This window comes from Balaenoptera musculus, chromosome 20 (assembly GCF_009873245.2).
Source record: "Balaenoptera musculus isolate JJ_BM4_2016_0621 chromosome 20, mBalMus1.pri.v3, whole genome shotgun sequence".
NCBI classification, from domain to species: domain Eukaryota; kingdom Metazoa; phylum Chordata; class Mammalia; order Artiodactyla; family Balaenopteridae; genus Balaenoptera; species Balaenoptera musculus.
This window is the reverse complement of record NC_045804.1, coordinates 60,081,792-60,098,440: the sequence shown is the minus strand read 5'-3', so window position 1 is coordinate 60,098,440 and position 16,649 is coordinate 60,081,792. Positions and strand designations below refer to the sequence as shown.

Here is a 16,649-nt window from a genome sequence, read left to right as displayed (position 1 = left end):
GGGTTCCCTGAAAGCCCTCCTCCCACCCACCTCCTGAGTCCCCAAGCCCTGCACAGAGTGTGGGCTGTAGTTTCCTCAAAGCTGCTGCTGCGCATCACTGACCTGATTGTCGATTTTCAGCTCAGCCAGGGTTTCATTATCTCTCAAAGCATCAATCAGTGCTAGAATCCCAGCTCCTGTAATAAAGTTGGACTCCATATTTAAGCTCTTCAAATTTTTGTTCACTCTTAGCATCTCTGCAAAAGCCTGGAAATTAAAGAAAATATTTGGAGATTACAGTTTGACAGCACCTAGTAAATAAACACTGAACAAGCCTGAAACAAATACACAAATCAATACAACTGCTTTAATGTTTCTTATTAGATTGTTTTAGCTTGACACACTACTTCACAGGTCTCATATGTATCTATTTTCACATGCACTTGGTCACAGACTTTAGATTTTTTTTTTTTTGTCATGTGTAATTCCCCACTGGTAATATTCTCTACTGCTATTCATTCCTACTTCCACTTCATGCTTCGTTCTCCTGCGTCTCTCATACTTTCTCTGAGTCTCTGTGTAGGAGTAACGTCATCAATGTCTCTTTGCTTTATTATTTCCCTTTGCCCGCACCGCACAGCATGCAGGATCGTAGTTCCCTGACCATGGATCAAACCCACACCCCCCTGCAGTGGGAGCGCAGAGTCTTAACCGCTGGACCGCCAGGGAAGTCCCATCAGTGTCTCTTTGGAACATTTTTTCTTACTTGCGTCCTGCTGCAGCTGGGTTACTGTGAAGCCCAAATGAGGGTAAATTATGGACTAATTTCCAAGGCAGGGACCAAAAGGACTGCCTAAGGCAGAAGGCCAGAAAAGATCACAGATGACTGGAACTGAGAGAGCACAAAAACTATGGAGAAGAAGGGGCTAACTAAATATTCAACTCAAAGAACGGTATGTTTTCCATCTGCTTCCATTACATTTCTCACAGGATATGGCAGTGCTAGGCATTTGACCCAGTGCTTAATAGGTGCTATACTGATTAATTAACAAAGCCTGTAAGTGAGCAGAGGGGAAAGAGAAGGGAGGGGGAGGAGGAAGAATAGCAGTGTGAGTTTATTTAAAAAGCCCTGAAGAGGCGTCAAAAGAAAGGCCGAACTCCAGAGAATATGGGTAAGATCAAGCTTAAAATTAAAGTCAAGTTAAAGAAAAGGCAATACTGTGCAGTGATACTAGAAAGAACTGGGGACAGATATCTACACACACAGCAACAACTGGCTATGTGACTTGGAGCAAATCCCTTATCCATCCATCTGTACACACATTTATTAAAATACTACAATGGCCTATTTTTGATAAGTACTGTTCTGTAAATTCAGAAATAAAACATACAAGTCTCTACCTGATGGAACTTACATTTTAGTGGGGGACCCACATAGTAAGTAAGCAAAATGTAATGTCAGATGGTAAAAAGGGCTATAGAGGACGAAAAAAAGGCGTAGCAGGATGGATGGGGAGTGCTGGGGGTAGGAGTGGGCTTGCTGTTTTATGTACGGGAGTCAGGAACGGCCTCACCTGGAAGGTGACAGCTGAGCAAGGACTGAAATAATTTAAGTGATGAAGTAAAACTACGTGGAATATCTTCAGGGAGAAAGTTCTAGGCAGGAGGAACAAGCGTGAGGCTCTGAGTTGGGAGCATGCACGGCATGTTTGAGGCAGAGCAAGGCGGCTGTGTGGCTGGAGCAGAATGAAAGAAACAGCAAGAGGGGAGATGAGGTCTGCTCATGTAAGGCCTTATTAGGCCACTGAAAGATTCTGATTTTTACTTAGTGAGACAGAGAACTGCTGGAGGGCTCTGAGTACAGGAATGAGAACATTTAAGTTTTAAGAGTCGCTTCTGATGCTGTGTAAAGAGATGAAGCAGGCAGCTCAATTAGGATAATCCAGGTGAGAGAAGTCAGTGGCTTGGGCCAGGGTGGTAGCTGTGAAAATGGTGAGAAGTGGTTGGATATACAGGAAATATTTGAAGACACAGCTGGATATACATTTAAAGTTGTGAGAAAGGGAAGTCAAGGATCACTCCATTATTATTATTTTAAATTTTTTTGGCTTGAGCAAATGAAAGAATGAAGTTGCCATTTAGTGAGATAGGAAAGAGTGTGAGAGAGGCAGGTATGGGACGGAAGTCAGGAGTTTGGTTTGGGACTTGGGTTTGAGATGTCTGTTAGATACACAAGTAAAGCTGTTAAGCAGTAGCTGGACATGGGTTTGGAGTTGAGGGGAGAGGTATGAACTGGAGATAATAATATTGGGAGTCATCAGCATGCATAGATAATATATAGCAATGAAACAGAATGAGATCACCCAGGAAGTGAGTGCAGATAGAGAAAAGAAGAAGGACTAGAACCAAGCCCTGAGCCATTTAGATGTTTAGATGTTGGGGAGATGAGGAGGAACCAGTGTAGGGACCAGAGAGGAAGGAGGAGAATCAAAGGGAGTGATATCCTCAAAGCCAAGAAGAAAAGGGTTTATACCATGATCAAGTGGGATTTACCCCAGAAATGCAAAGTTGATTTAACATATAAAAATTAATCAATGTGGGACTTCCCTGGTGGCGCAGTGGTTAAGACTCCGCTTGCCAATGCAGGGGACACAGGTTCGATCCCTGCTCCAGGAAGATTCCACATGCCGCGGAGCAACTAAGCCCGTGTGCCACAACTACTGAGCCTGCGCTCTAGAGCCCGCAGGCCACAACTACTGAAGCCTGCGCTCTAGAGCCCACAAGCCACAACTACTGAGCCCACGTGCCTAGAGCTCGTGCTCCGCATCAAGAGAAGCCACTGCAATAGAAGCCCGTGCACCGCAACGAAGAGTAGCCCCCGCTCGCCACAACTAGAGAAAGCCCACACACAGCAACGAAGACCCAATGCAGCCATAAATAAATAAATAAATAAATAATAAAATAAATTATTAAAATAATTAATCAATGTAATACACCATATTAACTGAATAAAGGACCACATGAATAAAACCACATGATCACCTCAACAGACACAGAAAAAGCATTTGATAAAAATTCAACACTATAGATCCATAAATGGAACCCTCTGCAGGTGTTAAAAGAATGATGTAGAACTTTATATGCTGATATGAAAAGATCTCTGAGATATACTGTTAAGTGAAAAATTAAGTTGCAGAACAGCCTACATTGCATGACTCCATTTATGTTTAAAAAATTTCATAGAAAGGAAATACAGAAAAAAATAAACATAAAATGGTAGTAAATAATGTATTGCCTAATAGTGAGTAAAGATCAATTGAAAAAAGAGAGTAAATTTTTTTTTTTTTTTTTTTTTTTTTTTTACTGATATTTGCTTTTATTGATTGTTGAACATCATGGTTACTAATTAACAGTTGATCTTACAACACAGAGTTTTGAAACTACATTAAAAAATTATTTTAGTTTTTAAATTTATTTTTTATTGAAGTATAGTTGAATTAAAAGAGAGTAAATCTTGTTCATAAAATCAGTTTAACCACCTTTGTAACATGCCCTGGTATTACATAGCCATAATTTTGGTATTATTAGTAGTTAGCTTACTTACAACAGCAACGGGGTCATTGCTTCGGGTGGCTGCAAGACTGAAATATTTCACATGTGTGTTGGTTTCCAAAGCCTTCGCAAAATCTTTTAGGGTGGGAATTGGGATATTCTTGAAAGACAAAAATGTGAAACATTATTACATTTTAGTTTTCAGGAAATTCAGTCCATTAATCAAATACATCTGTACTTTCTTTTTTGCATTAAAATGTATTCAGAAATTATGTAACATACAACCGCTGGTCTACAACTGAAAACAAACAACTCAGCCTCCTTCTTACCTCTTTGATTTCTCTATTATGGTACAAACTGTTGGCATAGAGCAGAGCATACATCACTGTTTCTCTAGCATTGAGGTTAAAGAAATTCTCTTTTTAATTATTTGTATTATGAGAAGTCAGCCCTTGAGTACTCAAAGTGGATCCACTTTTCTACAAAGGGAAAGATGTGGGAATCTACTTATGATGATTCCTGAGGCAGATGACATACTGTTTTCAGTCACTCAAGCTGTAAGGTATTAAGAGATTAACATTTCTTGAAATGAGGAAAGAGATAGTTTTAGGAGACACTCATCTTTCCCCTTAGTACCAAGACTTCAATTTCCTGTAGGCTGCCTATTTTCAGATTGTTACTATTGATTTAGAGACAGAGATATACGAGAACTGAATTTTTTTAAAAAATAAGAAGATTAGTGATCAACTAGGGATATTAGCTTTCCCCAAGGCTTTCCCCCCTCCACTCACAGGAAGGAACACCCACAAAAAGAGCACAGAGGTCTTATTCCCTAGGTTCTTGTAATTTCCAGATGTTCTCCCTGCCTCCAAGTCAGATAAATTAAGATTTAAAATGAGGAATTTGTAATGAAGCTATTATACAATGCCTAATACGCTAAGAGATCATTTGAGTTTACTCTTTGGTAATTAATTATCCCTATGCCCTCCTAACTCATTTCTTCTTTCTCTACTCCAAGGAAGAGTTGCATTTTAAAAATCCCAATGAGATCCCACAAAGCCCAATTCTTGGTGTTTACTCAAGAGAAATGAAAACATATGTTCATGCAAAAACCTGTATGTGAATGTGTATAGTGGCTTTATTTATAATCATCCCAAACTGGAAGCAACTCATATGTCTATCAACTGGTGAACGGAAACACAAACTGCAGCACATCCAGACAAAGGGATGCTCCTCTACAACACAAAGGAGCACACCACTGACACACACAACAGCATGGACGAGTCTCAAATGTACTGTGTGAAGTGAAAGAAACCAGACTCAATGGCTACACACTATATGGTTCCATTTATATGAAATTCTGGAGAAGGCAAAACGATAGGGAAAGAAAACAGATCCATGGTTGTCAGGGGCTAGAGCTGGTGGCAGGGAATGATGACACAGGGGTGTGACATGTTCTACATCTGACGGTGGTGGTAGCTGTACAACTGTATGCATTTGCTTTAATTCATAGAACTGCACACTAGAAAGGGAGAATTTCACTATATATACCTTATAGCTCAAGAGAGCTGATTAAAAAAACAAAACCTGAAAGGCTAAAATGCTCCTAAAAGTGGGCAGTACTTTGGAAGCCCGAGAGGTATACTGTGACAGTCTGTAGAGTTTATATTTCTATGTGATAGCCTTTAAAAAGTAAATCAGAGGGGCTTCCCTGGTGGCGCAGTGGTTAAGAATCTGCCTGCCAATGCAGGGGACACGGGTTCGAGCCCTGGTCTGGGAAGATCCCACATGCCACGGAGCAACTAGGCCCGTGAGCCACAACTGCTGAGCCTGCGCGTCTGGAGTCTGTGCTCCGCAATGGGAGAGGCCGCGACAGTGAGAGGCCCACACACCATGATGAAGAGTGACCCCCGCTTGCCGGAACTGGAGAACGCCCTCACACAGAAACGAAGACCCAACACAGTCAAAAATAAATTAAGAAAAAAAAAAAAAAAAAAAGTAAATCAGAAAAATACTATAATACTAAAATCAAAGGAATCTATGTTAGCATACTACTAGAAGTAAAAACTTTACCATTAAGTAGAAAGGATTAGACTGTATCAAAACTGCCCAGCTCTCATCCTAGATCCAACTGACTCAAAGCAATTCAAAACAACTTTTTGTTTGCTTATCACACCTACCTTTATATTATTCAAATTAACTTCAACAAGACGAACATCATTTTCTTTAATTCTCTGTAAACTCTCTTCAACATTAGTTGGATTTGGGGGCTCATCAAATACTGGAAGAATCTTTTCACCTTTTACCACATCTGTAGCAACAAATGAAAAGAGCAAGAGTGTCACTGGGTTGATACTATAACAGTGAATGCATATATTAACTTGGAAACACATAGCACACATACACATATTCAGTAGAACTATAAGTTTCTTTCCCCAAATTTCTAAAGAATCCTTTATGTGCTCCCACATAAAGCACTGAAATAAAATTTTACTGAATATAAATACCAAACATAATTCAACATTTAATTTGTTTGCAGTGTATCAGCCTTCAAAAATGAGTATTTTCACTGCCTCTTGCCTCTTAGTGTATTACAAGATATCTTTACCATGAAAATATAGTTGATGACACAAGCTGGTGACCCCCTTTATTTTTAGCAATGTTCAAGATAAAGTTCTAATAGGACAAAATCTAACAACTCATCATTTTCTCTGAGGTTTGACTAGTAATTAATGCAAAGGCAGTAAGAATCAGAGACATGAACAAACACAGCCTCCACAAAGAGTGAGTTGACGGAAGGACACACTGCCTGTTCCTCCCGTGGGGAGTACTACGCAATGAGAAAGGGCAGAGGACTCTATCAGGAAGAAGAGTAGAAACGGGGAATGGGGAGACAGAGAAAGGTAATGGTACACGGAAGAACTACTGAGACAGGAATTCCCTGCCCTCCTTCATCCTACAGCCCAATCCTTCACCATTTATACCCACACACATGGCCAGAATACAGCTATTCAAAACTGAAAGAGGACCCAGAAGCCTTGAACCCTCTAGTGAGATGTAAATGCGCTCTGAGGTATGTGTGGAGGTCCATGAACACCTATAACAGATAAACTTTTATGGATATATTTTCTGGGGAGAACACCTAGAGCATCAGATTCTCAAAGAGGAGAATGACCACAACATTAAGAGCAAGTGACATGGAAAGACTGACAGGGTCACTGTCTGGCTTAGTTATTCCCTGCTGCCCTCCTCTAGCTTTTAGGAGCAAAACTCACCTTAAGACAAAGTATATTGCTTACTCATCCAATAAATTCCCTCTAAGAGTACCTTGTTCTTTTCAAATATCACACACACACACACACACACCCTCCTACACACAGCATCCTGAAGAGATCAGCTCAGACAAAAGTCTGAAAATTAATTTCCTGAGGACAGCTGAAAGATCAGCAAGGCAGTCTTCTTCAAGATGGTAGATCAAGGGGACTGGAGAAAATCTTCCTCACTGAATGGAAAATTCAATGAGCTCTTTCTCAATTCCAAATTTTCTAAAACCAAAAAATTCCTTTTCTTCTCTGCAGAATGCGTATAAAGAGCCTTGCTCTATAATGAAATAATGGATCCAGTCAACAGGATGTGGAAACCATTAAGAAAGGTTCGTGGGGAACTTTAATTGGATGGATCAGGTTGCCAAAATTTGAGTCCACTGATCAATCTTAACACGTTCCGCAAAGAGGAATGACCAGACTTGATATGCTTCCTAATGTGATTCGATCACTACCCAGGAAGCGTTCTTGCCAAAAAAAATTTAAAACTGCACCTGAATTTGATCAAGCTTCTAGAAAACAACAGTTTACAGAAACACAGGAGGTAGAGAGAAACAAGTAAAATGATACCACAAGGTTGCAATCCGCCAAATCCAGAATGTGGAAAATTCTACATGACAACACAGTTTCTTCAAGGGATAAATGCCATGAAGAAAGTGGGAAAGAAGTTGAGGAGGAGAACTGTTAAGAAATTAAGAGGAACTTAAACCAAATGACATCCAAATGCAATATGTGACCCTCATCTGCATCCTGATTTGAACAAACCAGCTGTGAAATGACGTTTTTGAGAGAAAATGGGAAATCTGAACATGGACTGGGTATTAGATGATATGAAGGAATTGCTGGTTATTTTTAAGTTTGATAATGGCATTGTGGTTATGTTACAAGAAAAGCCTTTGTGAGAGACACATATGGAAATATTTATGGGTGAAGTAATACAAACAAACAGGATTTGCTTTAAAATATTCCAGGGAAGAGAGTAGAAGGGGTGGGAGGGAGGCAGACGGTGGATGAAACCCGGCTGGCATAATGTGAAAAACAGCTGAAGCTGGACGATGGATTTATTATTCCCTCTTCTATAATGTATGCTTGAACATTTCTACAATAGAAAGTTAAAAAAATAGGGGAATGGCCAATTACAGAACATTCATAAAATGGAATGTTATACAGATGTTTGAATGAGGTAAATCTGTATGTACTAACTAGGAAATGTGATATATTGCTAAGTGATATCCTATATAGCATGGATTAAAATCCTCACCACCGATTTCGTGGGATATTGAAGCTAGTTACTTAATCATTCTAAAACCTCAGCTCCTTCAAAGGCATATTAAAGATAATAATAATACTTGTTTCGTAGAACTGTTGTGAGGATTGAGAACAATTTACATTCAAGAGCTGTGCACACAAGAACATGGCCCATGGTAAGCATTCAAAAAAAATCAGCCAACAGGGGCCTTTCCTGGTGGCGCAGTGGTTGAGAATCTGCCTGCCAATGCAGGGGACACGGGTTCCAGCCCTGGTCTGGGAAGATCCCACATGCTGCGGAGCAACTGGGCCCGTGAGCCACAATTACTGAGCCTGCGCGTCTGGAGCCTGTGCTCCGCAACAAGAGAGGCCGCGATAGTGGGAGTCCTGCCCACCGCGATGAAGAGTGTCCCCCACTCGCCGCAAGTAGAGAAAGCCCTCGCACAGAAACGAAGACCCAACACAGCCATAAATAAATAAATAAATAAATAATTAAAAAAAAAAAATCAGCCAACAGTATTACTGAAAAATTCAGGGACAAGAAATATCTCTAGTATGATCCCATTTTTGTAAGAAAAGAAAAGACAATTCGTGTATAGCACATATACATATGTAAGTTTATACAAGCATAATACAAAGTCTGGAAGGATATATTCCCAATTGTTAACAGTTAGGGAGGGGGTGGAGGTCGGGTACGGTGAGTAGGAGGCATGACGGTTGTGAGTAGAGACACTTTTACTGCTTACCTTGTCCCCTTAGGTCTTGTTTAAATTTACTACAAAATAGGCATGACTTTGGTGATTTTAAGATGTCTTATAAATAAATTTTTTAAAAAGCTTTGCTTTAGGTTATCTAATACTTTGCATCAGACTAAAAGGTTTAGGGGCTGAATAGTTCTTTGCTTTCTCCTGAATCTGATTTTATAATGTACTTTCTTTGTCAGCACTGTTGTGGGTTTCCTGAAAATCAGGAACACTGAAAACAAAAGGTCAGTAAAAGCCAAGTATGACTAATTTTTATAGCGTTTACCATTAGTATTATTTAGTGAGGTGAGAGTAGTTCCTATTACATTTGCTGACACATTAAGCATAAAATATTTAATATTCTATTCTCAATGGTTTTCTAGGTCAATACCGTCTAACTGGAATCTTAGGTTTCAAGTACATATGCATAACATCTGGTATGCAAATACTGAAGCTATTACATGGAGAAAACAAAACATAATTAACAAAGGATTGGAATTCACAAAGCATTATAAGTACTCACTTGAAAAATGTTCTTGGTCGACACCATTACTACTTCCCACTATATTGCAGAACTGTGTATTCGTTATCAAATTGTGCATCCCAAGAATAGCTATAAATACAGAAAAAGAAAATTATTTTTTTATTTCCATCAATTTTAAACATAAAGAATTAATTTTATGCCCCCAAATTTCTATCAACGATTTTAACACTCTCTGGGCTTTTTCCTACTCAATTAAATACACATTTCGTAGCTAAAAAAACAAAAAAGAGAAAACATGATTAAAAACCACCTACAATCTCTTTCTTATCAATACCCTTGTAATTTCTCCCCACATTTCTGAATTTAGACACAGCTGGAGCCAGCTTAACCCTAAACCTAAGTCTATGCTTAGCTCCATCTGGTGGCCAAGAGAGAAAATGGAAATGATCTATTGTTGCTGTTCACCCTCACAGGGCTTCTCCAAACATAATGCGATAAAAGGCAGATTTTTCAACTTAACCTTAACTCTCACATTAATTTACATTTGTATTTTAGCTAAGAGTAGAATACTAAAAGTATGGTTGAATTCTCGTATTTAAGATTAAAGTAGCATCCCTCAAAAATGACACTTAGGAGGAGAAATAAATTTGGATTTTGATGGCCTTTTGCACAAATAAGGCAGAAGCTACAGTATGCCTCTGGCCCATTCCACTCTGAGGAATGTACCATTTATAAATCCATTAGCCCTCAGCCCCTCCCCAGGGAATAAGATACCTGCTCTAGCTGTGGTACCACACCTTGACTGTCCCTTCCCTGGGTCCTTCCCAAAGAACCATCACTGCTCCTTTTAAACATGTTAGTACTTGAAATTATTTGGTACTAACCTCTCCCCATGTGTCATATTTTTCTATCTAGAAAAATGGGTGTGGGTGGAGGCAGCTGGGGGCAGATACTGGTCCAGATAAGAAACTGGTAATGATGAAAATCACAGGGAGGTTTGGAATGTTCCATATATCTTCAGAAAAGTTGGGAAAGTGGTGAGTATAGCTCAGGACTGACTATTTTATCTAATTTCCAATTACCCGTTTCTGGGTCTTCTAATAAAATGGGATAGCAGTAGACCCTGGAGACAGCTTCTAGCTGAGCACCAGCTGATGAAAGATTTTTATAAAGACTTTCAAAGATGGCAAAATGGGAAAAGACATCCAATAATCAATAAATTCCATTAATATAAAAATTTCACCATTAAGAGAATTTAAAGAAACTAAATCCTTTATGTCAGATTTATAGTGTAACAAACAAAGCCAAATGTACGGTTACTTATTCAACAGCACTCTGCTGGGCAAAGCAAGCATTTGTATAGTGTGTATAAGGTGTGTGTTGGTATTTTCCTCCCCTCTATACCATTCACAAATTAATTTGTTTTAGGAGATACCTGCGAGATCACACAATTCTGTATCAGAAGCACTTGTCAAAGCTTCTTCTAGCTCTGGATCAAGAGATACTTTTTCTTCTGTAAAAGTCTGCACAGGTTTCTGCTTAGGGATAAATATCTTCCCTGTAAAATAAAGCAGTTTGTTAGTTTCACTACCACTGCTAGTAACTCACCATTTTATTCTTACAAAAATTATTAGAAGTATGTGCAACTGAAGCTGAAGTAAAAGGTCAAGATTAACATCTACAATAATTTTGTTTCATCTTCGGTATGTATTTATAAGTTTCTAAGGCAACACTTTGGCCATATAAGTTGGAACAAGAAAAAGAAATGAACCGAGAAATTTTCGCATTTGTGAAAGTAAAAATAGGCTCTTTTTGGAGTAATTATGAGTTATTCTACAAATACTAAATCAAAAAATAAATGAATAAAAAAATCTATAAATTAAGGAAAAAACAGAATTCATTTTCTTATTCTTAAGCAAGGAACTGCTACAGTCCCTTGGGGTATGGCAGAGGCAATTCTAATTCCAGAAATTCAAGTTCTAATTGCAAAGAAATTCCTGTATGTCCTGAGTGGTAGTCTGAAACTTTCTGTCACGGTTCTTCTAAGCCTCTATGACACTAACAAGGTTACCTGTTAAGAAACTAGTTATTCTAGAAACCTACAGTATTTATTAGGTGAAAATCAGTATTTCATTACCGTATGTTCAATGCAAAAATGAAAACATGAAGGGAATGGAAAATGATAATGATATAACTGCAGCACAAGCCAACCAAACAAGAGGTACTTACACATGGTGGGACTGAGTTACCAAGATTGACTCTGGTTTCCCCCCTGAGACAGGTGAAAATTCTAACTAAGTGATCTAGGAAGGCCTATGTGTGGATTCACACAAGCTCCAATTATTTTCTTTTCTATCAGAAAATTACCAGGGAAATGTGTGAGAATATGTGACCTGATGAATCTATGTAGTATTCTATCAAAAGAAATGTTTGTGGGCTTAATAATCAGTGTAGTAAATGTTGTACAATTCTTGTTCAAGGTAAATATCAATCAGTGTAATTCATAAGAAATCCTTCCACAATACAGATTGCTCCCAGGAATCTGACCAAAGCTGGTCAGGTATTTTCAGCTAAGCCCATCTAAAAGATTTAATTTCTGATATTATATTTCTTTTTTTTATTATTTCCACTTGGTTCTTGTTAAAAAAAATTAGTTTCCGTCTCTCTGCCAAAATTCCTCATCTCCTCACACATGCCTTGTCCACCAGATTTTCTGAGATTTTTGTCATAAAGTTCCTGACTGATAACACCAATATTTGGGTCATCTCTGGTCTTCTATTGACTGTTTACTTTTCTTGACTATAGGCCACATGTGTCTTAAGATCTCTGACTTCGTATTGGGCATTTTTGTATAAAAGTATAGCAGAGACTAAAGGAAGTGACATTTATTCCTAGAAAGGAATGTGCCACTCAGGTCAGTGCTGAAGTAACATGCTCTACAGTTGAGCTGAATCTGGGCTTTTTGTTGCAACGTTAGTTTGATTCACTTCCTCACTGGCTTCAAACATTTTGAGGACAGGATCAGGACTTAATCTTCAGCAAGGCCTAGGATTAGAACTCTGGTGAGGTTCTGGAGATCTCCTGAGCTGCCACTGCCTACTGTTCTGAACTGTAAAGTAGCAACATTGCTCCTGATGTGTAGTCCTGGCTGCCAGATTTCTAGGAGCTCTGTTTTCCAGTTCCACCTCCCACTTTCCCACTTTTTGGGCCTTGGCAGATCTTTCAGCCCGACGCTTATGTTGTCTGCTCTACACTTTGTGAAGTGGGAGATGGCCTGAAAGGGATTTCTCTCAGCTCTCCTGTCTCTCTCTCAATCTCCCGAGCTAAAAACCTATGCCTCAGGAATTTTCTCTCAGTTCTGCTTCACTGCCTTGGTTCTTGCAGTAGTATCCCTAGCACTAAATGAAGACCTGAAGCAAAGAACTGGAGGGTCGTGCAGTCTCACCCTATCTCTAGGGCTGCACTGTTCAATATGATATGTTCAATACGGTATGTGACTATTTAAGTTTAAATTAGTTAAAATTAAAAATTCAGTCTCTCAGTTACACTAGCCGCGTTTGGCTAGTAGCTACCACACTGGTTAGCACAGATACTGACCATTCCCACCATGGCATAAAGTTCTAGCGGACAGTGCTGCTCTAGGGCTCCTCTGATTTCTAATCTACCGTGCTGGCCCATACACCGCCATTAAAAGCTTAAAAGTTAGGCTGACTTCTCCTTACTCCTCTCTACGGTAGTTTCCTCCTTTTCCCGATATTTCAGTCAGGAAAGAACGCAGAATGGATCACCTCTTTTTTTTTTTTTGGATCACCTCTCTTATGGAGGGCTTGCCACTTTCTGTGAGTCACTAAGATTTGTGTCTTCAAGCTTTCTGATTTTTTTTTTAACTATGATTAATGTAGCGTATATTGCTTGTTTTGGTGAGAATAAGAAGTCTCTTGCAACTTCCTACATCTGAATCAGAAGTCTTTCTAGGCAAGTATTTTCTTCCTTAAAAAATGGCACTTGGCCAATCTACAATGTATTTATATTAGTAAGGATGCTTTTAACTGCATATAACAAAATCCCCAATTTAAAGTGGTTTAAACTGGTGCTTCTCAAGCTTTAATGTGCATGTCATCTACCTAGTGGTCTTATTAAAGTGCAGATTCTGATGCAGGAGGTCTAACATGAGCTCTAAGAATCTGTATTTCTAGCCAGCCTCCCAGGTGGTGCTGATACCGCTGATGCACAGATCACTCTCAAAGCAGCAAGGGTTTAAACAATAAGTATTTTTTATCTCACTTAATAACTCCACAGGTAGGTGGCTGAAGGATTGGTTCAGCAGCTCAATGTTGACATCAAAGATCCAGGCTCTATTTTTCTCTTTGTCTATAACTAGCATGGAAGCCTTTGTTCTCAGGCCATTAGTCTCAAGATGACCTTTGTAATAGTACGCATCACATCCTCATGCGGCAAGGTCAGGGCAGGAAGGAAGGGCACTTTCTCAACTGCTGACTTTTATAAGGAAAACTGTCCGATAGATTTCTTCTCTGGTCTCACTGACCAGCACCGGGTCACATGTCCATGCCCCACCTGCAAGGGTAGCTTGAAAAGCAAGGATCTGGCCTTTTCAGTCTATTTCAGAGATGGATTCTGCCAGTAAGGAAGAAGGAATTTCTGAATGGTTGTTAAATAGAAAACTACCACATTTGTCCCAGTACTGAACCATATGAAGTACACTTCTGTGCTCCCTTAATTCCCTGAACATTTCACTGTGGCTACACTTACTCATTTTGCATGTTTGTCTGTCCTCTGTGAGCATTTCAATGTTCTGTTCCATCCCTACATTTCCTAGCTCACAGCAGGCAATCCAATTTGTTGAATAAATAATCTGGTGATCACCTCTAGCTCAACTACCTCATTGTATAAAGTATAATATAAATACCCTGGTTCAAAGTTACACAGCAGAGTTAGCACTAGAACACAGGTTCCCAAACTCTCAACCCAGTAATTTTTCCAATAAACTGGTGGCTTTCAAACTTAACTCTTTAGCAGTGGACTTTTCAACTCAAACAAATGCTTATCTGTATGGTGGTACGTAACTGATCTTCTTAGTACCAAACTTTGGAGTTCTGGTGATTATTAGATAATCTTTTATCATTAGTTCACAGACAAAGGCAAATACAAATCATTACATTCTGATAATTCCTTAATACTTTTCACAGTGGCTGATATAACAAAGTGGCATACAATTCAGATGGCATGCCTTTAATTGCCATTTCAGGATAATTACATTTTCCTGAGCAAAATCTTACCGGCACTTTCAGGTGTCTATCTCCGTGGCTAATGTTGGCTGCACAATGGAGTCACCTGGAAAATTTTAATAAATTCTGATGTCCAAGTCCCACCCCCAGAGATTCTGATTTAACTGGTCTGATGTGCTGTATGGGACATCTGGATTTTCAAAAGCTCTCTAGGAATTCTAATGCATAGCAGCCAAGGTCAAGAAACATTGGATTATGGTATTCACTTAGTAAAAAAAACTATATAAACTATCAAAAAGCTGCCTATGTCTTATTCTAGGGACCAATGGAATCTAAAGCGTTATAAAAATCTAAAATGTTTATTTTTGTAATCCTCATCCACAGTCCATAGAGGCATTATTCTTTTTCTTTTTCTTTTTTTTTGCAGAAGGGAGTTCCAATCCCCCATCAGCACGTTCTTTCTTTCTTTTCTTTTTTTTTTTGTTTATTTATTTATTTATTTGGTTGCACCAGGTCTTAGTTGCGGCAGGCAGGCTCCTTAGTTGCAGCTCACTAGCTCCTTAGTTGTGGCATGCAAACTCTTAGTTGCAGCATGCATGTGGGATCTAGTTCCCTGGCCAGGGATCGAACCCAGGCCCCCTGCACTGGGAGTGTGGAGTCTTAACCACTGCACCACCAGGGAAGTCCCGAGGCATTATTCTTATCTAATTTTTCCCCATACATAAACTTTTGCTAATACTTACAAATACAAAATGGATCTCATCAGAAAAAAACAACAAAGCAAAACAAAACTTCCAAGGGCTTATGGAAATTCTGTGACACAGAATTTTGCTCTATTTATACAGCTGTGAAATAATTTGGTACCTCTTCTGATACTCCTCTTTACAATTTCTCTGTATGTAGAGATTTTTGTTGCAGAGGTATGTAGATTATACAGTATTGTGTTTTTAACAATACAAAAAGTAATCACTTCATATTTCTTCATGATTAGTTTAACGTGAATACACTGTAAGAATTATACTTTAATGCGTATATATAAAATCTTGTTATAGAAAATTAAAAGTAAAGAAAATTACTTTTGTAAGAAAGGATAAAATAGGCAGAACTTAAGTTTAGTATTATGAATACACTACTTAAGCGGTTCTCCTCAAACTCTTTAAAGACTTAATCCCTTAAACAAATCTCAGCTATTTGCAGAAAGTGACAAGGTGATTCTAAAATTCATGTGGGAATCCAAGAGACCCAGAATAGCCAAACAATCTTGAAAAAGAAGAACAGCTGAAGGACTCACACTTCCCAATTTCAAAACTTAATACAAGACCTCGCTGGTGACGCAGTGATTAGGAATCCGCCTGCCAGTGCAGGGGACACGGTTTCAATCTCTGGTCTGGGAAGATCCCACGTGCCATGGAGCAACTAAGCCCGTGCACCACAACTACTGAGTCTGCGCTCTAGAGCCCACAAGCCACAACTGCTGAAGCTTGCGCGCCTAGAGCCCATGCTCGGCAACAAGAGAAGCCACCACGATGAGAAGCCCACGCACCGCAACAAAGAGTAGCTCCCGCTCACCGCAACTAGAGAAAGCCCGCACGCAGCAACGAAGACCCAACGCAGCCAAAAATAAATAAATAAATAAAAATTTTTAAAAAAACCTAAATACAAAGTTACTGTAATCAAGATAGTGTTATGGTGTACAAGGAAAGACATTTACATCAATGAAATAGAATTGAGAACCCAGAAATAAACTCATATTTACGGTCAATTGAATTTCTACAAGGATACCAAGACAATTCGACTGAGCAAGAGTTGTCTTTTCAACAAATAGTACTTGGACAGTTGGATAGCTATATGCAAAAGAATGAAGTTGGACCCCTATATTTCATACCATACACAAATATTAACTCAAAATGAATTACAGACCTAAATGTAAGAGCTAAAACTACAACTCAGAAAAAAAAAACCTAAGAGTAAATCTCCATGGCCTTGAGTTAGGGAATGATTTTTTAGATATAACAACAAAAGTACAAACAACAGGACTTCCCTGGTGGCGCAGTGGTTAAGAATCTGCCTGCCA

At 39.0% G+C, this 16,649-nt stretch overlaps 1 protein-coding gene across 5 annotated transcripts in view; it reads right to left on the bottom strand.

The window, feature by feature from the left end:
- The window catches only part of TMOD3 (tropomodulin 3), an 88,725-nt gene that overhangs the window by 9,655 nt on the left and 62,421 nt on the right, over positions 1–16,649 (bottom strand). For 4 of the 5 annotated variants that reach the window (XR_005017697.1, XM_036835738.1, XM_036835741.1 and 1 more), the window contains exons 4-8: positions 10,765–10,887; positions 9,369–9,458; positions 5,712–5,842; positions 3,584–3,691; positions 103–246 (exon numbers count right to left, since the gene is read on the bottom strand). Coding sequence is in view for 4 of the 5 variants with exons in the window: in XM_036835738.1 (XP_036691633.1) it covers positions 103–246; positions 3,584–3,691; positions 5,712–5,842; positions 9,369–9,458; positions 10,765–10,887 (596 nt within the window). In the remaining variant the exon portion in view is untranslated. Of the gene's footprint in view, positions 1–102; positions 247–3,583; positions 3,692–5,711; positions 5,843–9,368; positions 9,459–10,764; positions 10,890–16,649 lie in introns of all 5 variants that reach the window. The other variant, XM_036835740.1, reaches the window with a different exon arrangement.